The sequence below is a fragment of the Triplophysa rosa genome, linkage group LG23, assembly GCF_024868665.1.
Source record: "Triplophysa rosa linkage group LG23, Trosa_1v2, whole genome shotgun sequence".
NCBI lineage: Eukaryota > Metazoa > Chordata > Actinopteri > Cypriniformes > Nemacheilidae > Triplophysa > Triplophysa rosa.
Genome location: NC_079912.1, coordinates 1,969,280 through 1,994,311, shown reverse-complemented (window position 1 = coordinate 1,994,311; position 25,032 = coordinate 1,969,280). Strand labels below are relative to the sequence as shown.

The following is a 25,032-nucleotide window of genomic DNA, read 5'->3' as shown; positions in this document are numbered from 1 at the left end:
TTTTATATTTCCCAGAAGTACACGTGCAGAATTCCACAATTGTGAAACAGCTAACATTCAATAATGTAAGATTATGGCACTCATTTCAGTAGGATTTAATGGTGTTCTATTGATTTGCATCCTAAAATATTATTAGTAGAGACGCTAAGACATCATTATAGATCCTATTAAAACCAACATTCAATTAATTATTAAAACAAAACAACTCTGGTTGTAACCATTAAATCCTTTGTATTTCTCTAATGGGTTCTATTGTTTTTAGCAGGAACACAAAAAATGTTTGCCTTCATTTCAAGGAGCAATGAAGAGGAAGGGCGAGGCTGTCCTCTATAACCTGACATGTTTACAGTTATATGGCCTTGTGACTGTGAAGAGGGTCATTCTGCTCTGGTAATGAGACAGTGTCCCTCTCACACATGACACTTATTACCATAACTCAATCAAGGCCGCTGGTGCTGCAAACAGTCGGTGTTTGTCTTGACATGCAGCTCTTGTGCTCCAAAGCAAATGTTCCATATTAGACATTGTACCGGTTCTTGATCTTAGGAAAGCTATCAATAGAACGGTTCTCAAAACTGAAGGCCGTGGCCCCCTGGGGGGCAACAAGATGGGTCCAGGGGGGCCACAGTTTTTGTGGCATTTTATGAAATATAAAAATGTATCACACATTTTGTGCAATCCAACATCAGAAAAATAATACCAAAAAAAAAGTTTCAGCATTGTATAATTGAACATGTCTTTGGTTTAATAAAAATTCTAAGTTCAAGATCATAAGTCTTTATTTGGGGGACCACAAAGCAATGCAACCAGCACAAGAGAACAAGAGGTCTGAGAACCACTGATCTACAGAAACACAAATAAATCAATAAAAATAGATTGTCACATTTAAATGTAGACCAAAAATATAACTGTCAATTTCAGACAGATATGATATATAAAACATTTATTTGTAGTTGTGGCACTGACAAATAATTTACAAAGTAGCTTTTGAATATGAATATATGATTCACTAAAATCAGTCCAAAGTTCAGAAGCCATGCACACATGCTGTGACTGGAAAGCAATGCATCAAAATGCATCAACATTTCCCTTTCATTCAGTTTTCATTTCAATTCATTGCCAAGTCTCTCTCTTTATTGTGTGAGTGAAATGAGTTATACGTTAACAATTACACTCAGTTCTTATGTGTTTCAGTCAAATTTATTACATTTATTCTCTACTAAAGAGGTTTATACACATGATAGCGCATCCTAGTGTGACCGTTTTGCATGCATCGACCCATCGTGTGTGTTTTTATCTCCGAGAGAGCAGCTCATTTCCATACCATCTCTTTAATAACACCTCGGTCACTCTGAAAGTGGCACTTTGTGTTTGTAAGTGTTCCTCTCCAGGATGGACAAGGTCAAATTCACTCCTTCAGCACTGACGGGTCGTCGCGGCTGTCTGCACATGGCCGAGATCCTGATGTGTGCGCTGACGTTTGGAGTGAGCTACATCTGGAGTCACCCATTTCACACCTACTGGATCTACTGTATGGTGATCTGGGCTTTGTGTCCTCTCCTCACGCTGGTCATCACCATCATCGAGATGTTGCTCATCCACAAGCTCATCTTGTCGTTTTGTATGGATTGGGACGACTTCACGACGGGCATGGCCGTGATGTCGTCCATCTGCACTTTCTCCTGCACGGTGATGTTTGCCAACTTCTACGTCTGCCGGAGGTGCGTCTGGGGCTGGTGCGTGACGATCCTCTCCGCCGTATGTTGCATACTTTACTGCGTGGAGACGTTCAGGGACAAATGCGATTCGACGCGCTCTTCCACATACGTGTCTGCGCTTCCCGGCCTGGTTAAGATTCTTGAAGCGTTTGTTGGGTGCATCATCCTCATTTCTTTGATCGGTTACGTGGGCAAACCAGCTCTGCTGTGGTGTATCGTGGCCTACGCGGTTCCGTTGCCTTTAACCCTCCTCCTCATCATCACCAACATCATGACTAAGTTAAGAAAATGTCTGCCCTGTGGCATTGACCGCTTCGCCGTGGTTTTCCTGGTCATTTCGGTTGTGCTTTACATCTCTGCTGCCCTACTTTGGCCCATCTACAGTTTTCGAGGGAACCCGCGACCCAAAGACTGCCCGGGAGACAGTTGCATATGGAGCATCCAGTTTGTGGTGACCATCATGACCTACATTAACCTCGGCATCTACGCCATCGACCTCATCTTCACCTGCTGCGGTATATGTGGATTCAGACGCTCTTAAACCTGTACGAGTTTCTATCTTCTGCAGAACACAAAAGAAGATATTTTGAAGAACGTTGAAAACCAAACAACACTGATCCCCATTGACTTCCATTGCATGAACACAAAACCACTGAGACATTTCTGAAAAATATCTTCTTTTGTGTTTCACTGTAGAGAAAGTGTCGCATACAGGTTTTAAAAGATTTGAGAGTGAATAAACGATGACAGAATTTGTATTTTTGGCCATCTTTAACATCCCGATATACATTTCCAGTGGGTCTAATGAAAGAGTCACGTTGATTCCATTGTTTGCTGTTAACTGTTCAAAATAAATGACTTGCGTTACATTTGTGTATTTTTACCTGATTTTGAAGTGTTCAATAAAATTAAAACTGCTTGTATTGAACGTGTTTGCTTTTCCCTCCCCTTACTATAAAAAAAGTGTACTAACCATGTTTTTTCTGAATTGAAACCCCAGTTTTTCTGCGTGGTTCATTTGTAACTATACACTCAAAATACATACAAAATATCTGTAAAAATAGGGCATAATATAGGCCTCCTGTAGTAATATGAAGGAATGTTCCGTATTCATTTTTTTTACAGTTCATTTACCTCTATTTTACATTTTGCACTGCATTAAATTACATTGTAGCATTAACAGAAATGTCTGTGACATAAATGAAAAATGAACTGATAATTACCCGCCAGTACTTTATCCGTTTTTTAACAGTGTAGTAAAATCATGGTTATTTTTTTGGTTAATGGGGAACTCTTAGAGCAGTGTTTCTCAGACTTTTTCTGGCTCTCCCTGGAGGCAGTGAAGGGTTCCGAGCCCCACCTGTCCCCAATCGCCCCAACAAAATGGTAATAAACTTTATGTCCACTGTCTGTCTTGGTTTTCTGCTGGTGCCGAATCTCCAGTTTCATGTCACAAACTCGATTGCTAACTTTTATACCCACCAGGGCTGGATTGGTAATCGGGTATACCGGGCATTTTCCCGGTGGGCCGATGTACTTTTTGGGCCGAAACGGATGCATGGGCCAGAGAGATGGACGGATTAGAAGTGTGAATCGGGAACGCGAATGCAATTGCGAATCGGACATGCAGCAAAGGCAATGACAGCCGCACGACCACCACTCTTCCCCCCCCCCCCCGTTCACCCCGTTGACAAAAATGGTGGAGGGCCGAAGCTTGTAAAAAATGCCAGGGCCAATTTAACATCCCAGTCCAGCCCTGATACCCACTACCGCCTCTCCACATTACAGTTTTGTTCCGCTTCAATTAACATTCTGATGTGAAATCACTCACGTAGGCTACTATGGTTTCACGTGACATTTTCTTTGCAGTCTTTAAGAAAAGGTTAAATTTATATGTGCCGTTGTTTTGTTTTGAGTGTGGTCAATAAATAAAGGAATTAATAGAGATGGGCACAAAATTGACCAAATTTCCTCCCGTTTGTCGCGCCCCACTTGTCATGTTTCTATTCCCAGTGGGGCCTGAGAAACACTGTCTTAGAGGGAGGTTACTGTTTGGAATATGAAAATATAGAAAAATGAGACACACATCAGCAGTAAGAGTTTATGATAAGTGTAATGATGTTATCAGTTGTTGAAATGTAAATCATGCTGTGTAAAATAACTGTCCACTTCAGTCTCAACGGCTCTGTCATTCACACACATTCACACACACTTCTCCGCTGTGCACCTGCTCCTCAGTAAGAATGGGTTTGTGCGGTTTGAGTCTCTCTCAGACTTTCCGGATCCTTGAGTTTGTATTCTGCATTCTGGCCCTGCTCATCCCAACATTCCGCGGCTCCACGTCCAGTCCGTACGGCATCTGGTGTGAGTTCGTCTGGGCATTTGGAGCCATTGTTGCTCTCGTGATCTTCGTGATTGAGAAGTGTCTGTTGGCTAAAGTGATTGAAGGTTGTGTGTTGAAACACAGCTGGGATGACCTGAGCTGTGGACTCACTCTTCTGTCTTCACTAATGCTGCTGTCTGCATCTGTCATCTTCTGCGTGTTCTTTGTGTGCTCGACATGCTTTGCGGACATGTGTTGTGCCATTGCCTCCATCGTGGCATTTGGAGTGTACGTGGCGGATGCCGTGAAGTTAAAGCTCAAGTGTCCTGAAGGTTATCTCTCCAACGGTCGGGGCATCTTACGCTTCAGTCAGGCGTTTGTCGCCTGTCTCATATTTGCTGCGGTGTACAACTACTTCAAAGGCGTGGAGAACCGCTATCGTCCAGCAGGGTTGATCTGGTGCATTCTGGTCTATGTGGTGTGTTTTCTTCCAAGCGTGGTTGTAATCCTGACACATCTTCAGAAGTGTGTGAATCTGCTGTGCTGTTGTGATCTCATGAAGATGGAGCTGGTGGTGGACGGGGTGTCTGTAGCGCTCTACATTTCTGCCGCCATTCTCTGGCCTGCCTTTGGGTATAAAAACTACCAACAAGGAATAAGCGATGAGCATCAAATGTATAACTATCGCTTTCATGACATGAATGTGATCACGGTCCTGACGTACGTAAACCTGGGGCTCTACACCGCTGACCTCATTTGGTGTCTTATTGTTCTTTGTAAACGCAGATAAAAATGCATAAAGGTGATTTTTCACCATTCACATGATATTTGGTAAATATTTGATATTTTTCATCCAATGAGGTTCAATGTTGTTTGTTTTCCAACATTCTTCAAAATATCTTCTTTTGTATTCTGAAGAAGAAAGTCACGCAGGTTTGAAATAACACGAGGCTATGTCAATTTACATAAAATTCAAATGAAATGACAGTTGAATTATACCATTATTAAATATAAAGATTAAGTCATTTTTTCTGGGTTTATCTTTCCCAGTGATAAAACTGACACACTGGTTTATCTGTGTATATTTGCATGTTTGTGCATACACACACATCACACATCACGCTATAACACTGAACGTTTCATTACAGCATGTTAAAAACCTCAGAAATCTCATAAACTGCTTAAGTCACAAGCATGGTATTTCTAACAAGATCGTGTTCGTGTAAAAACATTCAGTTTTAGTTCTGTTCTTCTCCTTCTTGGATCTCCAGCAGGCCGTGGAAGGAGATGTAGTAAGCGTTGGCATAACTGAGAGGTTTGTTGGGACTCTTGGGCTGTTGTTCAGGTTTTAAAGAGCTGAAGGGATTCGAGCCCGTGTCCTTAACATGCATCTCCAACTCCAAAAACATCTGCAGAGTTGACTGACGCTCTGCATCACTAAAGAGAGAGAGAGAGGGGGGGGGGGTTATGAAATCATGGGTTTGCTCTGTAAGTTCAACATCAAATGTATTTTTTTCATGTACGCATAACATACACGACCACGGTGAACAACGTCGGGATGTTATAATCTCGTAGCAGCAGGAGTGTCGGCAGCCAATCCTCACTCACCTCCTGTCCATCGAACCCTGAAAAGAAAGATACCAAGATTCAACATTTTGGATAAGATTGTTGACTTGACTTCTATTTCAAATTATGAGTATAGACAATCTAAAAAAATGTTCAGGATTGATTGTTGTGTTGTTTGTACCTGGATGAAATCCCACCACTAGATCTGGTTTAGCAGCTTCACCGCTCTCAATAACTTCTTCCCAGAACTGATGGTAAAGACCCTTGTATGCACTGATGTACACTCTCCCCCGCGGGCCGAAAGCCCTCAGCGGGGGTCTCATGATGGGTCCCTGCACCACCTCCGGCCCCACCATCACCACCTCCAGTCCCTGATGCCCCGGGAACATGCGGCTGAGCTCATCCATGTCTGTGGTTCGGGCTCCCAGGGTCTCATTATGACCGGCGCCAACTAGATGTATGGTCAGAGGCCGGGAATATGGGTCCAGACGGGACATTTGAATCCCCAGATCCACAGTCAGTGGCCGAGAGAAAAATTCACTGCACACCCGCCACATGGAATCACGAAGCTCCGCCTCCTCCGGCCGTACTCGGCAGGCGTTGGTCCAGAGATCTGTCATGTTTTTCCCGGACAGGACGGGCTCCAGACGTGACGTCAGATCGCACTGCATAGAGAGCCAATCATCCCAACATCTAATGTCTTTGGCAGGACGAGACCACACCTCCGTAGAGAAAGGAAGATCTCCTGTTGGATGGTGGAAGGCCCATGAAAAAGCTATGATAAGTCATGGAATTACATACATGAGGTATATTTAAGAAGCAGCGTCAAATAAGTCTTAACAGGTGAAGACGTTTGACGTCGCTCACCTTTATAAATGAGCCATTCAACATGTCTGTCAATTGCAGCCATGTGCAGTTTATTACAGTAGAGTTTATGCTGAGACCAGTTCTTCTTCTGACACTCTTTACAGCAGTAATACACATTGAGACAGCTGTAAAATAGACAAAGAGACAGAGAGAAAGAGAGAGAGCGAGAGATCACATAAACTATTTCTTATTTCATATTCAGATCTAAACATGTCACCGTGAACAGTCACACATCTTTCTTACCGAGCGCATCGCTTCAATGTGCCCGTGACCTGTGATGGAAGACTCTCACAATGTGCACAGATCTTAAAGGACTCCTCCATTTTTTCAAACATCTCTTTTGGAGTATGGAATGTGAGAGGCTTATTGTCTGGAGCACTGAAGAAAGAGAGAGATGATAAACACTTACATTACATTACAACACTTACACATTGATAAAGGCAGGCTATGGTGGACCACATATCTGACACCAGTATCTCTCAATTTCAAACAAAACAGACAAAAGAAGCTTTTTACCACTTTATATATCAAAAGTGCAACTAAAATGCCCCCAAAAATGTGAAATATAGAAAATATAGTTATGTTCATGATTTCAAATCACAGAAAATATACAGATAAAAGCAAGAGATTGAATGCACTGGATAAAAGCATCTGCCAAATGTTAAATTCCCTATAGTTCACTACATGAACAACACTCTAAAAAAAAGCTGCTTAAAAGGTTCTTCACAGCGATGCCATGGAAAGAAGAACCATTTTTGGTTCCACAAAGAACCCTTCAGCCAAAGGTTCTTTAAAGAACCATCTCTTTCTTGCTTTTTTATAGTCTGAAGAACTTTAAGGTTCTTCAGATCTTAAAGGTTCTTTATGGAACGAAAAGGTTCTTCTATGGCACCGAAGCACCTTTTTTTAAGAGTGAACACTACTACATCATTTTAGTTCATGTTGGTTTCAGCATTTACCAATATATATTTTTTTAAATCAAACCTGGCATCTGCTAACATTAATGCACAATGAACATTAACAAACAATGAACAACATTTTTGACTAACATTACAAAAAACTGTTCATTGTTAACAAATAGAAAAAATCTCTGTATATTCATCCATGATTCAGAGTATTTTTGTAGGCCTGAGGTCTGTGTGAAGGGAAGACAGTGACAGCTGAGGGGTTATTTTTATCATCTGTCCTCTTTAAATACATTCAATATACAGAGAGAAGACAGAGAGGACAACATTTGACAGCAATTTACATATTTAACAACTATAAAACACTTATTGAAACACAATTGAGTTAAGACAGACACCTACATTTAAAAACATAATGCAGAATAGTGTATTACAAACAACTGTAATGTTAAAACATGAAAAACATTGAAAAGTGAACTTGATCAGCATAACACACGGACAGAAGCCATCATGGCATAACATCATGTACATTGACATTAATTCACAGGAATCTGATCAGGGATCTCATGCAATCTCATATAAAACACGTAATAAAAACCTTGAGTTTTAAGAAATGCATCTCTGCTATCTCACCTTCTCGTTTCTGTCATTGTTCTTGTCGAATATAAATAGATGAGCTCGTAAATGAAGTTTTTCCGGCAAGTGTCGCTACTCTCGATTGTTTAAAGCGGCGGGTGAGCGACTCTCGCGATGTTTTATACCCGCGGCAGCTGTGCGGGTGTTTTCTCGAGACTTCGGTTTCCCTGTCAGGGTGTTACAATGTTTATACACAGAGATATGACCATTTTCATACACGAGGGTGAAATAAAAACCCATCGACATTTTCCCCAAATATTTTTGTTAATCAAAATGAAACACACACATTTAACCAAGTTATATAACATAATTATTTAGCGTAATACTATCGTTTAACGTCTTTTATACTCTGTATCAAATGAAAGGAACAAAGTATATGTCAAACAAATCATATTTACATAAGTCGAATCGAAAAGCACATCTTCATCTAGAAACATTCGACACACACACTGACCTTAAAAACAAAGTGAAACTGAATGAGATTAGAAAAAAATGAAACATAATATCACAAAATGCATAAAAATACCATTAGTTGATGCCTGGAACTGAATAATTTTATGACTATAAATGACAGAGTCGTTTTACCACAAGGTGGTGCTAAATGTTTACTGGATAATTTTGGGCTTTCTAGAAATGTTAAACCGTTTACTATCTCAACAACACAATAAAATTAAGTAATCAATAAGTCATGGCAACATGTTTTTACAAGTAAATATTTAATAAATATCAACTCAAGAACATTTAGACAGTTGAATAATGTTTATGTTTTGTATTCAGAATACAATTATTCTTTTAGCTGGTTTATAAGTGAATTAAAGTGAAGGTTCCTGTATCTAGTAACTATTCTTCCTCCTGTTGTGTCTCTAGCAGACCCTGAAAGTAAATATAGAAGGCGTTGCAGTGACTGGGTGGGTTATTCGGACTGGACTGAACCTGCTCTGGTTTCTGGGAGCTGAAGGGATTCGGGCCGGTATCTTTAACATCCATCTCTAATTCTATCAGAATCTGGAGAGAATACTGCAGCTCTGCCTTACTGCAGAGAGAGAGAGAGAGAGAGAGAGAGAGAGAGAGAGAGAGAGAGATTTTTAAAGTATGTTCAAGTGTTGCATTCAATTTTTGTACTATATACTGCAAATAAATGTTACTGAAAAACAATAAACAGGGCAGATTGAAAATGAAGAAGATTTTACTAAGCTGTTTGACTGAGTGTTACCTACTTGTACATGGTGAAGATGGATGGGATGTTAAAATCTCTCAATAGCAGTAATGTGGGCAGCCAGCCCACCCCCAAACCCGGAGATGCGTGGAAGCCTGCGTGAGACCACAAACAACAAACACATCTCATAAAACAACACACCAGATCAATGAAACGAAGTAAGATCACAACAGGTGCAAGAGATTCATCAGATGGATAATCACAATAATCTTAAATACATGATTGATAGTGTAAATTTCCCCTCACACATTACAAGTGTGTGCTTTCTATTGTGTGGATATTAGTTCTTAGAAAAACAACAACTGTAAAAAGGGGTCAGATATGATTTAGTTTAATGACATTGCGTCTATACATTGAGAAGAACCATGCTTAGATGTAAATCCAATGAGCAGGGTCTGGAATTAACTTATAGCCTCACTTGCCCATGGGGTGAACCATGGATATAACAAAATAAAAAAGACTGGGGGAAAATGCTTGGTAACACTTCAGTATAGGGGGCAATTCTCACTGCATGTTAACTAGTTATTATTAGCATGCCTATTATTGGCATGTTGGCTGTTTATTAGTACTTATAAAGCACATATTCTGCATGACCATATACTCTACATCCCTAATCCTACCCGATACCTAAACCTATAGCAACTAACTATTAATAAGCAACAAATGAAGAGTTTATTGAGGAAAAAGTCGTAGTTAATGGTTTGTTAAAGGGAACCCGGTGTATAGAGAGATGTATGGCTTAATGCGTTGTAATAGCCTTACACTACTAGCATTTGTCGTTAGAAACGCATCAAATATTTTCAGTTCTTAAAAAAACCCTAAATGTAATACTCATTTTAACCTAAGGAGGCCACCATGTTCTTTTTCGATGACGTAAACTGGTTGCACGCACAGCTAGGCAGCCAAACTAAACACCCACACACTAATCAGTTTTTCAGTAAATATAAGGTTCTGTAGGATAATATATATATATGTGTGTAACAATGTTCACAGCAAGGAAAAAGGAGGAGGGAACCGGCGAACGTTGAACAACAAAACTTTAATAAAATAAACAAACAACAAAACGAAAGTAAAATGCCGGCAGCTCCCTCACGGTCGACTGCCAGTCACACATAAAACATAACGTAAAGTCAAGGCCTGGTTCTCTCTCGTCCTTTACTGTTGTCGCTCCTCCTTTTATATAATGCTAAAAGAAGAAAGAAAGAAAATAAAGACGCTATTTGGTGTATTTTCCTACATTTTAATATTGTTTGTCAGAAACAACACAAACATGCATATTAATAACCAAAATCATTTCGAATTTATCATATACACAATGTTTTAGCCATTATACAATGCATTTTATCCAGATTTTGACTTTTTGATGTTGATTTATTAACATCAGTAGCCTAACGTTATTGTCTTCTCTCCCTCGGTCATTAGCTGACGGGGGCTAATATTCACGTGTGCTCTAATACAGAATAAATAACCAACCGCAAGCATTATTATTGTGTTTATCAGTGTATTCTCATAATAAATTATACGATTATGGTAAAATTATACAATTATATGATAATGTATAAATTATACGATTATGGTGGATGCTGATGTCTTAAATAGTCTTAAATGTCTCAAAGGCGGTAGTTTAAAGCTGTGATTTAACGCACGCTCACCTAGAACAGACGTCTAATACTGAACGCGTTCTTTTATGGCTGGCAGGCTGGCTTGTGTCAAGAGGACATACCGCCACCTACTGTCCCTGTGTGTTTGTATATCTGATCTTATGTTTTACGTGTCATATTTTACTGTTATATATGGAAAACATGTGTGCTTCGCTGTTGCGAAAGAGAACAGGTTTAGGTTGCAACCATTTGACATCACCAATTCTGACGCAAAAAATGGCGGCCTCCAAGTAAAAATATTTTTTCAAAGTTCATGAATACTGTGACAGTTACACAGTTTTTTATTTCACAATTATAAAGTCAATGCCATTGTTCATATATTAAGCCATACATCGCTCTATACCCAGGGATCCTTTTAATAGCGAGAATTGCTCCCTATTCTGAAGTGGGACCAAATGCTTACCAACCGGTGTAAGGATCTAATCTTTAATTTAATAAATATACATATTTATATATTTTAATATATTAAATACGGCTACAATTTCACAGTTTTTTTGTGGATAACAGTATCATGCAGCATCATCCCAATAACATGTTATCTGACACAAAAAGTGTTCATTTTGCCACTAGATCAATAAATAGACATTTACAGTAGTAAAAGTGTGTGTGTGTGTCATGGTTCTGCCCCATCTTGTCTTGCTTTTCTTGAGCTAGTGGCAGAACCATGACAGAACCTCTTGTTTCATGTGGAGAGGGGAATTTTGGCACTGATTGCCTTCCATACTCTCCAGGTCTCGTCATTGTTCCTGCCCTCTTGTTTCCTCGTTAGTGATAATTATTAGTTCATGCCCCGCACCTGTCCCCTCTTGATTTGATCCCTTATTTAATGCTCCTTTGTCCTCTGTCTTGTGCTGGATCATTGTACTGTTGTGTCGTGTTTATGTCATCGTGGTGAGTTCTTGTTCTGTAGTCAGTTTAGTTTATTGTGGTTATGTCAAGTGTTGTTATTATTTCTAGTCTAGTTAGTCCCTGTCCTCGTTGCTATGTTTTGATATGTTCCCCATCGTGGGTTTTTGTTTTGTCCTTGTTTAATTATTATTAAAGTCCTGTTTAACCCCTTACCTCCTGTCTGCACTTGGGTCCTTCGTCTGTCTCTCACCTCACCTGAGAACCATGACAGAATAATCCAGCCATTCAGGACCCAGCAGACAGAGGGATCGCAGCGGGGGTGGTTGATGCCACTGGGTTCCCCTCCAGGGTCGAGGCCGCCGGACTCCCCTCTAGATACAAGGTCGTCGGATTCCCCTCCAGGGTTGAGGCCGCCGGTGTCCTGTTCTTGCCACAGATCCCTACCGGCATCCCAGCTGGTACCCAGGCCTGTCGAGTCGACACCCTGTTATGTGTTGTTCCTGTCCTTGTTTGCTGCCCAGCTGTCGGAGAACGCTGCCCAGGCACCAGAGAGCGCTGCCCAGCAACCAACTTCCTGCCCCGTCTCGTCGACATCCAGGCTTGCCCAGCCAGTACTAGCCTGCCTCCCAGTCTGCCTTTCAGCCGGTGCCATGTCCAGTCCAGCCGGCCTTTCAGCTGGTGCCATGTCCAGTCCAGCCGGCCTTCCAGCCGGCGCCATGTACTGTCCAGCCGGCCTTCCAGCCGGCGCCATGTACTGTCCAGCCGGCGTCATGTTGTCCAGCCGGCCTTCCAGCCAGCGCCATGTCCTGTCCAGCCGGCCTTCCAGCCGGCACCATGTACTGTCCAGCCGGCCATCCAGCCGGCGCCATGTACTGTCCAGCCGGCCATCCAGCCGGTGCCATGTACTGTCCAGCCGGCCATTCAGCCGGTGCCATGTCCAGTCCAGCCGGCCTTCCAGCCAGTGCCATGTACTGTCCAGCCGGCCATCCAGCCGGCACCATGTACTGTCCAGCCGGCCTTCCAGCCAGTGCCATGTACTGTCCAGCCGGCCATCCAGCCGGCACCATGTCCTGTCCAGCCGGCCTTTGAGCCGGCACCTTTTCTTTGTTTGGACTTTTTTTGTATCATGTTTTTTGGTCATGTCTTGTATAGTTATGGTTTTTGTCACAGTCTGTCTTGTCTTGTTTGTTCCTTGTGGAGCGTCAGGATGCCGCTCCTTAAGGGGGGGGGGGCTTCTGTCATGGTTCTGCCCCATCTTGTCTTGCTTTTCTTGAGCTAGTGGCAGAACCATGACAGAACCTCTTGTTTCATGTGGAGAGGGGAATTTTGGCACTGATTGCCTTCCATACTCTCCAGGTCTCGTCATTGTTCCTGCCCTCTTGTTTCCTCGTTAGTGATAATTATTAGTTCATGCCCCACACCTGTCCTCTCTTGATTTGATCCCTTATTTAATGCCCCTTTATCCTCTGTCTTGTGCTGGATCATTGTACTGTTGTGTTGTGTTTATGTCATCGTGGTGAGATCCTGTTCTGTAGTCAGTTTAGTTTATTGTGGTTATGTCAAGTGTTGTTATTATTTCTAGTCTAGTTAGTCCCTGTCCTCGTTGCTATGTTATGTTCCCCATCGTGGGTTTTTGTTTTGTCCTTGTTTTATTATTATTAAAGTCCTGTTTAACCCCTTACCTCCCGTCTACACTTGGGTCCTTTGTCCGTGTCTCACCCCGAGAACCGTGTGTGCGCGTGTGTGTGTGTGTGTGTGGTGTGTGGGGTGGTGTGTGGGGTGGTGTGGTGTGTGGCGTGTGTGTGTGGGGTGTGTGTGGCGTGCGTGTGTGGCGTGGTGTGTGGGGTGTGTGTGGGGTGTGTGTGGCGTGGTGTGTGTGGGGTGTGTGTGTGGCGTGTGTGTGGCGGGTGGTGTGTGTGGTGTGTGTGTGTTGGGTGTGTGTGTGGGGTGTGTGTGTGTTGTGTGGTGTGTGTGTGTGTACCAGTCATTTTTAACCCCTTTGTTTGAAAATGTAAAGATGCAGAACAGTTTACAGGGTAATTAAGTATATTTACCTCTGCGTTTTATGTATTTCCACTACATTATATATTTATGCATGCAATTTTTGTACTTTTAAGTGCATTCAAAAATCTAGCACTTTCTAACGTTTACTCAAGTATTTTACTTTTACTCACTATATTTTACTCTGACTTCTAAAGTAAAAGTTAGTACTGAATTTATTTAAGGCAAAATGTGTAAAAACGAATGTAGTTGAGCAGGAACGTTTGATACATGCTTTATAATGTAGTAAAATCATTTTTTCCAAAGTAAAAACATCTGATAAAGTGCAAATGGACTGTAATGGAGTATAATGAAAATGCTTAAATCCTGTCCGCGTGTGTCTGTGAGATTAGTGGAACTGTTCAGGGATCTTGTGAGTCTGAACCTTTGAGCTGATACTATGAATAATAGCTAGTAAAAGCCAAACACAGAGCCTCAGGGAAATGACATCTGTCTTGAGTCTAAATGACACCTGTCATCATTCCATAACTGGAAACTGAACCCCCACACGTGAGTTTAAAGGGTCAACCATCTGTGCCTGAAGACTGTGACAATCTGAAGACATCTAATAAACTCCTTAACACCAAGAACTGTATGACTACACCATCTAAAGGCTGCCGAGGTTCTCACAGTCAGAGAGAATAACTAACCACATGAGTGGCCATATGCCGATACAGAAGACAGTATGCAGAATGTTCAGATCTTTAGGATTGAATGTTGTGTTGTTGTGTTGTTTGTACCTGGGTGAAAGCCCACCACTAGATCTGGTTTAGCAGCTTCACCTCTCTCAACAACTTCTTCCCAGAACTGATGGTAAAGACCCTTGTATGCACTGATGTACACTCTCCCCCGCGGGCCGAAAGCCCTCAGCGGGGGTCTCATGATGGGTCCCTGCACCACCTCCGGCCCCACCATCACCACCTCCAGTCCCTGATGCCCCGGGAACATGCGGCTGAGCTCATCCATGTCTGTGGTTCGGGCTCCCAGGGTCTCATTATGACCGGCGCCAACTAGATGTATGGTCAGAGGCCGGGAATATGGGTCCAGACGGGACATTTGAATCCCCAGATCCACAGTCAGTGGCCGAGAGAAAAATTCACTGCACACCCGCCACATGGAATCACGAAGCTCCGCCTCCTCCGGCCGCGGTCGACAGGCATTGGTCCAGAGATCTGTCATGTTTTTGACGGACAGGACGGGCTCCAGACGTGATGTCAAGTCGCCCTGCATAGAGAGCCAATCATCCCAACATTTGATGTCTTTGGCAGGACGAGACCACACCTCCGTAAAGAAAGGAAGATCTCCTGTTGGAGCAAAATGATGATATAAAAATATTAAAAAATTTAGATTCATATATCTAACAAAATGATAGATTAAAATGAAATGTTGTTCTGCTGTTAGTTTTGTGCGATTAGTATTGATTTATAGTAGAGAACAAACTATTCATAATGAAGAAAAACTGATTACAACAGAGCAAAACCGATTTATCATGGAGAAAAACTGATTCAGAATGAACACTGATTCATCATTTAGAAAAAAACAAAATTTTTATTTAGAAAATTTGATTCATAAATTAGAAAAACTGATTCATAAAGGAGAAAATTTGTTTCATAATAGAAAATAACTGACTCGTAATAAAAAACAGATTCATAATAAGAAAAACTGATATATAATGGATCCAAATATGATCATAATGAAACAAAAATGATTCATAATGGAAAATAATTGATTCATGATAGAGAAAAACTGATTTATTGGAGAAAATTTGATCTAGAATGGAGAAAAAAAAATTCACAACAGAGCAAAACTGATTTACATTGGAGAAAAACTGATTCAGAATGAACACTGATTCATAAATTTGTAAAAAACAGATTTATAATAAGAAAAACTGATATATAATGGATCCAAATATGATCATAATGAAACAAAAATGATTCATAATGAAAAATAATTGATTCATAATAGAGAAAAACTGATTCATGATGGAGAAAATTAGAACTAGAATGGAGAAAAAATTATTCACAACAGAGCAAAACTGATTTACATTGGAGAAAAACTGATTCAGAATGAACACTGATTCATAAATTTGTAAAAACAGATTTATAAAGGTGAAAATGTGTTTCATAATAGAAAATAACTGATTCATAATTAAAAAAAAAGATTCATAACAAGAAAAACTGATATATAATGGATCAAAATATGATCATAATGGGACAAAAATGATTCATAATGAAAAATAATTGATTCATAATAGAGAAAAACTGATTCATGATGACGAAAATTTGAACTAGAATGGAGAAAAAATTATTCACAACAGAGCAAAACTGATTTACATTGGAGAAAAATGATTCAGAATGAACACTGATTCATAAATTTGTAAAAAAACAGATTTATAAAGGTGAAAATGTGTTTCATAATAGAAAATAACTGATTCATAATTTAAAAAAAAGATTCATAACAAGAAAAACTGATATATAATGGATCAAAATATGATCATAATGGAACAAAAATGATTCATAATGAAATATAATTTATTAATAATAGAGTAAAACTGATTCACGATCAATAAAAACTTACTCAGAATGAACCCTGATTCATAATTTAGAAAAAATGATTTATAATTTAGAAAATCTGATTCATAAATGGAGAAGATTTGATTTATCATGGAGAAATACTGATTCAAGATCAATAAAAATGTATTCATAATGGAGAAGATATAATTTATCATAGAGAAAAGCAAAACTATTTACTAAGCAAAACTAATTCATATTAAAGTATGCAAACAAAAACACAACTACCCCAACCACGTGAATCATCCCATACCAGGTTAAGAAACAGCTACCCCCCTCTATGTTCCTTTATAAAACGCTCAGTTCTGGTCCTTGATTCCGATTGGCTGAGCGGAGTTCTAAGCCATTATAAAATACCCCAGTAACCCACTGCTTCTTGGAGCTTATTGCTTTAATCTATGCTCCTCTCACCTGCGTGAACAAGCCACTCCACCAGCCGGTCGATGGAGACCTTATGAAGCATTGTACAGAATTTCTTGTGCAGAGACCAATCCTTCCTCTGACACTCTTTACTGCAGTAATACACATTCAGACACCTGTGATGTCAGACACATACACAAGAGTTTAAAGTCAAAGGTAAAAGGACAAACAGTGCACATATCATAGAATAAACCCTAATGAGTTTACCTCACAACAGACTGATCAAAAGGTTGCTGCCATTTTTAGAGCCTGCTCTCATCATTTTAGTAGGCCACTTTAAGGTTTTATTATTGTGGCAACATCATGTGGTGTCTGACCCGCTCGTAAACATTTCCCCTTCAGACAGAGTCAAAAACTCAGCTCGGGTTTCAAGAGAATATAAACGCACAAAATCAATGAGATGCCAAGATGCACATTCACAAGTTGAAATGATCACTGCTGATTTCTTACAGAAAAGAATATTGTCTGTCTGTTTAAAGAGAGAAAGACTGGAAGATTTCCAGTTGACCTCCAGCATTACTTACTACTCGCTAACAACACGCTATTTATACATGAATGAGTGTGCTCAGATCTGCAATATTTTACCGCTTCATGCCAACCACGAGAGACACCACACACCTCAACACTATCAACTAAGTCTCAGATGTATCTCTTAAAAGTGCTCAGAGAAATAAAAAGAATACCCATGTAAAGAGGTGTAAAATGAATGCAGATGTTAGAGGTCAAACAATCTGGATTTGGGTAAATGTGATGAGAAATGTTTGAGTTCATATTGAGATCTTCAATAATATTGAGTTTTGACGGCAGACTTGACAAATCTGAGCTCAGTTTGACACATTGTTGACATCTCTTCTGAAACTCTAATGACAGACATTTACATTTACGCATTTGGCAGACGCTTTTATCCAAAACGACTTACATTGCATTGTATTATACATTTTATTTCTGACTATGTGCAATCCCCTGGGACCTTGGCATTGCTATGCTCTAACCACTGAGCCACAGGAAAGCCACAGGATAACACTTTTGATAACACTCTGAGAGGCAGATGAGACTTTCATTTTCTCTCTATTTAATCTCATTGCCCTGTTGAAAAAACCAGCATGCTGGTTTGGTAAGTTTTGATGTTGGTTTGTGCTGGTTTAAGATGGTCCTTAGTTTTTTTAACCAATGATAATAATTAAAATATGAGTAAAAACCTAAAGAATACTAAGTATATCAATTATTTAGCACCATGGTATCAAAGTATGAAGGCTTTATTACCTGATACTATTACTGTGGTACTACCACCACATTCATTTCTGAAAAGAAAAAGAGCCATTTTCAAAAGTTAAATAAGCCATGATCTCACAATCTGTTTGAAAATATATCACATGTGAGCCTGGATAACAAAACCTTTCTTAAGGGTACATTTTATGAAATTGAGATTTCACATTATCTGAAAGCTGAATAAAAAAGTTTTCCATTGATGTATGGTTTGTTAGGATTGGACAATATTTGGCCGAGATACAACTATCTGAAAATCTGGAATATGAGGGTGCAAAAAAAAATATTGAGAAAATGGCCTTTAAAGTTGTCCAAATGATGTTTTATTAACAAAGTTCGGGAGAAGCACGTGCAAATAATTATGCAGCTGCCCGGGATTAACAATCACGCCACACGTCCTACCAAATCAGAGCGAGCTTATAAATAGTGAAATCGCCTTACCTCCTTCACTCTACATTTTCGCAACATGTCAGAGAACGAGCTTTACGCTAACGCCACCGATGACTCCTCAGCCGCTCAGGGTTCTTCAGAAAACCCAGCCGCCACCCAAAGCACCAGCGCCGGCCAAGACGCCGCAGTCAAGACCGCAGAGACACCACGAGGCCACCGGCTCTCCCGCACTGCCTGTCACACCCCGAGACGTCTTGTAACCAAACATCCTCTCCATCACCATCCAGGGATTCGGCAGCTTCCCCGGCTTCCTCCTACGCCTTAGCTCACAGCTCGATCCCGGAGATTAGAAAGTGGACCGTCCTAAGCCTAAGGCTGGCTTTAGAGAACGCCGACGTCCCCTTTCCACGGAAGTCGACCAAAGCCGAGCTGTACAGCTTGTACACCTCCAGCAAGCTAGGAGTACCTCCAACCACATCCACTTCACAGCCAAAAGCCAACGACAAGACCAGCCGGGCCCGCAGCGCAACTCTCCAACAGCCCGAGAGAACGGCCAATCCAGCCACCGCGAGGAAGAGGCGCCGATCCCCAAGCCAAAGAGGCAAGCCTTCGGCTAGCCTAGGCCGCGCCCGGGATCACGCCGTCGCCAGCCACCAACCTACTCCCGAATCATCGGATTTCAACACCTCTTCCGGCTCTACGCCAATCCACAGCCGCCAAGGCAGCGCAAGCACGCGCTTGCCAGCGGCAACATTGCCCACCCTATCCTCTGCCTATCATCCTTTATCTTTTCCCCCCCTGGTCGCTGGCCTGCAGCCCCACTGCCAAATGATAGCGTGAGGCTGCCTCCACTATCGGCACAGGCGCAGGCTCAGACACTCCCTTATTCTCCCTTTCCCACTAATTTTCCTATTGACAGCTGCCCCTTTTCCCCCACACACTCTATCCAGCTCTCGTTCCACCTTCACCCTCCCCTCCGCTACACCCATGACCAACCCACTGAACGCTCCCGCCCTGGAACCTCCTCCCGTAGCCAGCATCAGGGACCAGATCCTCGCAGGTGCGGATATCAACCTTTTTTCCCTCCTGTCTCCTATTCCTCCACCACCCACCGACCGCCAAATAAATTGCGGAGATTTTTCAGTCACTTTAAAGAACACCACACAGAATCACTCACATCTATTATCATTCACAGAGTTCACCATCGCTTTCACCAGATACATAGAAATCATATGCACTGCTTTTCCACACAGGAGAAGCGAGCTCGGCGACTACCTCGCAATAGTCGCCGAGCTCACGTTGTTTTACGGAGGCACTCACTTTTACACTTACCACAAGCTATTTTCAGCTAAATGTGCAATCAGGGTCACCCAGTGGAACCAATGTCCCTACTGGGGGGCCCTAGATACCGAACTTCACAACAGGATATTCCTAGGCTGACACAACAACTCTTGTGCAGTCTGCAGATCCCTTACTCACTCCACCACTGCATGCCCTTCAATTAACCCCTCCATTCCTCCCTGTCCAGAGCCGCAGCAGCAAAAATCCACCAGCTACGTCCCTCGCACAACGAGCACCCGTCCTGCACCACCAGCCAACCACCGTCATTACACAAATAACCAGGTTTGCTTAAGTTTCAACCACAGCAGGTGCACCAGGCAGCGATGCCGCTTCATGCATGTTTGTGATTTTCGTGGCGGCGCTCACGCCCGCTATATATGCCCTGTTCACAAATCCGCAAATAAAAATGCCAGATACAACCCTTCGACTCTAGTGAATGTTTCTCACTTATCTCTCGAATTGTCACAACACCCTGACACTAATTTTACAGAGTTTATATTGTCCGGTCTCTCACATGGCTTTAATCCCGGCGTCGAAAGCCTCTCATCCGAGAGCATCATCTGCGCTAATCTCCAGTCCGCTCTGGCCAAACCAGAAACAGTCGACCGTCTAATCAAAAGCGAAATCGATGCAAATTTCATGATAGGCCCATTTTCCGAACCCCCCTTCGGCGTTTTCCATATCAGTCCCATAGGCATCGCAACCAGAAAATTTTCAGGTAAAAAACGCATTTCCAAGCATTAACAGCCTCATACCACTCGATGAATTTTCTCTCCACTACCACGACATCGACCAAGCCATAACCCTGATTAAAGAAGCAGGTTTCAGTGCTTGGCTAGCCAAAATCGACATCACTTCCGCCTTCAAAATAATGCCCATTCACCTGGATTTTTGGCAATTATTTGGCATACGCGATATGGTATCGCTCCAGCAGGAGCCTTCTCCGTATTTCCCAATGCCGTAGCAGTGTCTCCCCAGCAGGGGCCTTTATCTGTATCTCACACCGCCGCAGCGGTGCCGCCCCAGCAGGGGCCTTCAGTTGTATTTCCCACGGCCACAGCAGTGTCTCCCCAGCAGGGGCCTTTATTTGTATTTCACACTGCCGCAGCAGTGCCACCCCAGCAGGGGCCTTTATCTGTAATTCCCACTGCCGCAGCAGTGTCTCCCCAGCAGGGGCCTTTACCTGTATTTCCCACTGCCGCAGCAGTGTCGCTCCAGTAAGAACCTTTTTCTGTATTTCCCACTGCCGCAGCAGTGTTGCTCCAGCAGGAGCCTTGATCTATATTTCCCACTGCTGCAGCAGTGTCTCCCCAGCAGGGGCCTTTATCTGTAATTCCCACTGCCGCAGCAGTGTCTCCCCAGCAGGGGCCTTTATCTGTAATTCCCACTGCCGCAGCAGTGTCTCCCCAGCAGGGGCCTTTATCTGTAATTCCCACTGCCGCAGCAGTGTCTCCCCAGCAGGGGCCTTTACCTGTATTTCCCACTGCCGCAGCAGTGTCGCTCCAGTAAGAACCTTTTTCTGTATTTCCCACTGCCGCAGCAGTGTTGCTCCAGCAGGAGCCTTGATCTGTATTTCCCACTGCTGCAGCAGTGTCTCCCCAACAGGGGCCTTTATCTGTATTTCCCTCTGTCGCAGCAGTGTCACTCCAGCAGGAGCCTTTATCTGTATTTCCCACTGCCGCAGCAGTGTCGCCCCAGCAGGGGCCTTATCTGTATTTCCCACTGCCGCAGTGTCGCCTCAGCAGGGGCCCTATCTGCATTTCCCACTGCCGCAGCAGTGTCACTCCAGCAGGAGCCTTTATCTGTATTTCCCACTGCCGCAGCAGTGTTGCCCCAGCAGGGGCCTTATCTGTATTTCCCACTGCCGCAGCAGTGTCACCTCAGCAGGGGCCCTATCTGCATTTCCCACTGCCGCAGCAGTGTCACTCCAGCAGGAGCCTTTATCTGTATTTCCCACTGCCGCAGCAGTGTCGCCCCAGCAGGGGCCTTATCTGTATTTCCCACTGCCGCAGCAGTGTCGCCTCAGCAGGGGCCCTATCTGCATTTCCCACTGCCGCAGCAGTGTCACTCCAGCAGGAGCCCTTATCTTTATTTCCCACTGCCGCAGCAGTGTTGCCCCAGCAGGGGCCTTATATGTATTTCCCACTGCCGCAGCAGTGTCGCCCCAGCAGGGGCCTTATATGTATTTCCCACTGCCGCAGCAGTGTCGCCCCAACAGGGGCCTCATCTATATTTCCCACTGCAGCAGCAGTGTCGCCCCAGCAGGGGCCTTATCTGTATTTCCCACTGCCGCAGCAGTGTTGCCCCAGCAGGGGCCTTATATGTATTTCCCACTGCCGCAGCAGTGTCGCCCCAGCAGGGGCCTCATCTGTATTTCCCACTGCCGCAGCAGTGTCTCCCCAGCAGGGGCCTTTATACGTATTTCCCACTGCAGCAGCAGCATCTGTACCTCACAGATGCCCACAGAAGCCAATCCTCTTCCAGAGGCCTCAGCCGCGACTCTACTCCAAGCGAAGGCCAGCAATCCACCGGCCTTAAGCTCTGCTATATTTTGGGGGCCCAATAACGCCCAGCCTTGGCTGCTGTCCCACACTAATAGCATATTTTGGGGGAAGTGTTGTGGGCTCGGGCAAACACCAAGATCAGAGCCCTCGCCCCAGACAAGGGGGAATGCTCCGTGGTCGGGAGAGAATGCCAACCCCGGAGCCCTCTCCTCGGACAGCATGCCAAATACGCATACTATATTCTCTGCTTAACTAAACTGCCGTCTAGTTAATTATTTGCTAAGGCAAACTTGTGAAATCAACTCCTTAGCATAGCATATTATTTACAAAAATAAAGTTTTAATATATTTACAAAATATCTTCAACATGATCTTTATTTAATATCCTAATGATTTTTGGCATAAAAGAAAAATCGATCATTTTGACCCATACAATGTATTTTAGTCTTTTACTAAAAATGTTCTTGTGCTACTTAAGACTGGTTTTGTGGTCCAGGGTCACATATAATAATAATTTCTAAACGTATTTTTACACCTGTTTTTAATAGCAAATCATAACTGATAAATCATACATTCATATACTCCCACATAGTAAAATCATATTTCATTTTCATAAAAGGAGTTTGTTTAACTATAAATCTGACAGTTAAAGTAGTCTGGTGCTGGTGCAAACCTGTGTGAGGTGTTGTGTCGGGTGTTAGCTCACAGCATTAGAGGTGATAACATCACACATTAGCTTTGCATTATAACAAGCGGGTGATAATTCTCAGAGGCCAAAACTGGAAACGACAGCCACATGATACGACCTCCACCCACCCACCGCCTGACGGACGGCACCAGCTGACACAAGAAATCTGTGTGTGTGCTAATAATGAGTGTGCTTTCTTTAGACACAAAACCAGAGTCTGCGCAATGAAATGTTGACTGTTCCAAGATGCCAGATGTGTCTGGAGTGGTCAAATATAGCATCGATGAAGCAATGTCATAGCAAACACCCTAACAACCACAATTGTAAAACTCTTGTGTTCTGATGTTGTTTTATGTGATTGACAGATGTGTAAGTGTAATTGTACACGTATGTGTGTGCGTCTGTGTGTAATCTTCTCACTTGATGCAGCGTTTCAGCGCTCGGGGATCTGGCAGGTTGGACGGGAGTTTGGAGCAGCAGGCGCAGAACTTAAACGTGTCCTCCAGGTTCTGAAACATTTCTTTATGAGAGTAGAACCCGACTTCGCCTTTTCCCTCCAGAGCTGCCCTGAAAAAGAAACGAGAGATGTGAGATCAATCCATCGAGGCACCCGCAGGAACGCACATCTGAACGAGTCTCTCACCTGTAGTCCTTGTAATCTTTCATCTTGAGTTTGTCTAAAATGACCTGAGAAAGACCCGGAACATTACAGTCCAGAGAGTAAAAACCAAACTGGTCTGAATAAACGCTGTCAGAACTGGGAGCGAAGGTGTCCGGAGGCGCTGGAAGCGGATTGGCCATTCTATCCCGAGTCTTGACCTAAACACACATGAAGATGCAAAACTTCTTTTGACTGAAGGGTTGTGCATTTGTTTTTGCTCATAACTGTTTCACATTTGATTGATACGCCAGCTTGCTTTCCTCCACAGGACTCATTTGTCTACATAAAAATGTCAAAGCAAACACTCAGAGCCACTCAAACATGATGAACGACACTTCAGCGCTTGAATTTTTCCCATCACTTACAAACAAACACATCCATCTTTAAACTATATACAGGCAGGAAAACAGATGAGAGGAAGAAGAAATAAGATTTGTAAGTCATCTCTAGCGTTGAAACTTAAACTTAAGATAAAAATAAAATCTGAGTATAGCTCAGAGCAACATTTGAAGAATTTGGGATAATAAGAGTAATAATAATTTTGATATGTACATTATTGGAATGCCTGGAAGCCCAAATATTAAGACGAAATATTTTCGGCCAAAGAGATAAAGTTTGTCAGCTTTTTTTTATAAACCACACCGACCCTACCGTTTCTTTATATAAACTCCCACAATTACAAGAAATCACATTTGAAAAGCAATACTCACAAGAGAGAAAAGAGCAGTCTGTAAATGAAAAATAAAACTGGTCACATAGAAACTCGCTGACTTCACAATGAAACTATGATCAAATCCAGATCTTCTGATGGTGTGCTTGATCACAGGATCAGACAGCAGAAGTAACTCCACCTCTCTCTCTCTTTCTCGTTCTCCTTTTTTGGGACGAGAGGAGAGGCTGACGTTTGTCCAGGTCCAGTCGCAGGGAAAGTTCAAATTAGCCCAAACAAATTTTCTTACCCTGCAGTGACCCCTCCCTCACCCCACATCCATCCACCCCCATCAGTCAAAAGTTCATGAAGATCTACAGTTACACCAAACAGAGTTCTTCAAATACAGTTCACCCGTGGCACTTAAAATCCCACATGAAAAAATACTGTAGCATTTACTGTAGTAAACTGCAAAATTCTTAGATGCTATATATAGTGTATTTGAACCTTACCATAGTAAATATTAAAGTATATTTACTACAGTGTCATTCAGTCTAACACAGAATACAACAGTATACATTAAAATGTTGTAAATATATATCAATTTTGCTGTTGTCCTTCTGAAACCTTGTATATCCATATGTAATGATTTTTAATTGTAAATCATTATTATTAGTCCCAGCGTTTTGCAAATATATAAAAAAGTATTTTAAAAAAGTGCCAGTCAACTTTGACAACAGTATGTAATCATTTAAAAAGTATT

At 42.4% G+C, this 25,032-nt stretch overlaps 4 protein-coding genes across 4 annotated transcripts; 2 read left to right on the top strand and 2 right to left on the bottom strand.

Moving 5' to 3' along the window:
- Nucleotides 1-278: 278 nt before the first annotated feature.
- LOC130546725 (myeloid-associated differentiation marker-like protein 2) lies at nucleotides 279-2,784 on the top strand. Its single transcript, XM_057322145.1, has 2 exons — nucleotides 279-390; nucleotides 1,379-2,784. The coding sequence occupies exon 2, from the start codon at nucleotides 1,393-1,395 to the stop codon at nucleotides 2,257-2,259; it is 867 nt and encodes a 288-aa protein (XP_057178128.1). The 5' UTR covers nucleotides 279-390; nucleotides 1,379-1,392; the 3' UTR covers nucleotides 2,260-2,784.
- A 1,177-nt stretch (nucleotides 2,785-3,961) lies between these two features.
- Nucleotides 3,962-4,831, top strand: LOC130547443 (myeloid-associated differentiation marker-like protein 2). The gene has a single exon (XM_057323408.1). The coding sequence runs from the start codon at nucleotides 3,962-3,964 to the stop codon at nucleotides 4,829-4,831; it is 870 nt and encodes a 289-aa protein (XP_057179391.1).
- Nucleotides 4,832-5,127: 296 nt separating this feature from the next.
- mss51 (MSS51 mitochondrial translational activator) lies at nucleotides 5,128-8,137 on the bottom strand. The gene is made up of 6 exons (XM_057322127.1): nucleotides 8,013-8,137; nucleotides 6,718-6,852; nucleotides 6,475-6,599; nucleotides 5,789-6,352; nucleotides 5,576-5,666; nucleotides 5,128-5,478 (listed from the first exon to the last, which is right to left on the bottom strand). Exons 1-6 carry the CDS (start codon nucleotides 8,027-8,029, stop codon nucleotides 5,280-5,282), a joined length of 1,131 nt encoding a protein of 376 aa, XP_057178110.1. The 5' UTR covers nucleotides 8,030-8,137; the 3' UTR covers nucleotides 5,128-5,279.
- Nucleotides 8,138-8,739: 602 nt separating this feature from the next.
- LOC130546713 (putative protein MSS51 homolog, mitochondrial) lies at nucleotides 8,740-24,674 on the bottom strand. The gene is made up of 7 exons (XM_057322122.1): nucleotides 24,331-24,674; nucleotides 23,603-23,778; nucleotides 23,380-23,526; nucleotides 16,763-16,887; nucleotides 14,522-15,085; nucleotides 9,233-9,326; nucleotides 8,740-9,048 (listed from the first exon to the last, which is right to left on the bottom strand). Exons 2-7 carry the CDS (start codon nucleotides 23,758-23,760, stop codon nucleotides 8,856-8,858), a joined length of 1,281 nt encoding a protein of 426 aa, XP_057178105.1. The 5' UTR covers nucleotides 23,761-23,778; nucleotides 24,331-24,674; the 3' UTR covers nucleotides 8,740-8,855.
- Nucleotides 24,675-25,032: the final 358 nt, after the last annotated feature.

Excerpts from the sequence above, each read along its gene's own strand:
- LOC130546725 (XM_057322145.1), top strand. The coding sequence starts at position 1,393 with ATGGACAAGGTCAAATTCACTCCTTCAGCACTGACGGGTCGTCGCGGC.
- LOC130547443 (XM_057323408.1), top strand. The coding sequence starts at position 3,962 with ATGGGTTTGTGCGGTTTGAGTCTCTCTCAGACTTTCCGGATCCTTGAG.
- mss51 (XM_057322127.1), bottom strand. Across the intron at positions 6,600-6,717 it reads ACATTGAAGCGATGCGCTCG|CTGTCTCAATGTGTATTACT; the intron begins GTAAGAAAGATG and ends TCTATTTTACAG. Across the intron at positions 6,353-6,474 it reads TGAATGGCTCATTTATAAAG|GAGATCTTCCTTTCTCTACG; the intron begins GTGAGCGACGTC and ends ACCATCCAACAG.
- LOC130546713 (XM_057322122.1), bottom strand. The coding sequence starts at position 23,760 with ATGGCCAATCCGCTTCCAGCGCCTCCGGACACCTTCGCTCCCAGTTCT. Across the intron at positions 16,888-23,379 it reads GCGCTGAAACGCTGCATCAA|GTGTCTGAATGTGTATTACT; the intron begins GTGAGAAGATTA and ends CTGACATCACAG. Across the intron at positions 9,327-14,521 it reads AGTGGTGGGCTTTCACCCAG|GCTTCCACGCATCTCCGGGT; the intron begins GTACAAACAACA and ends GGTCTCACGCAG.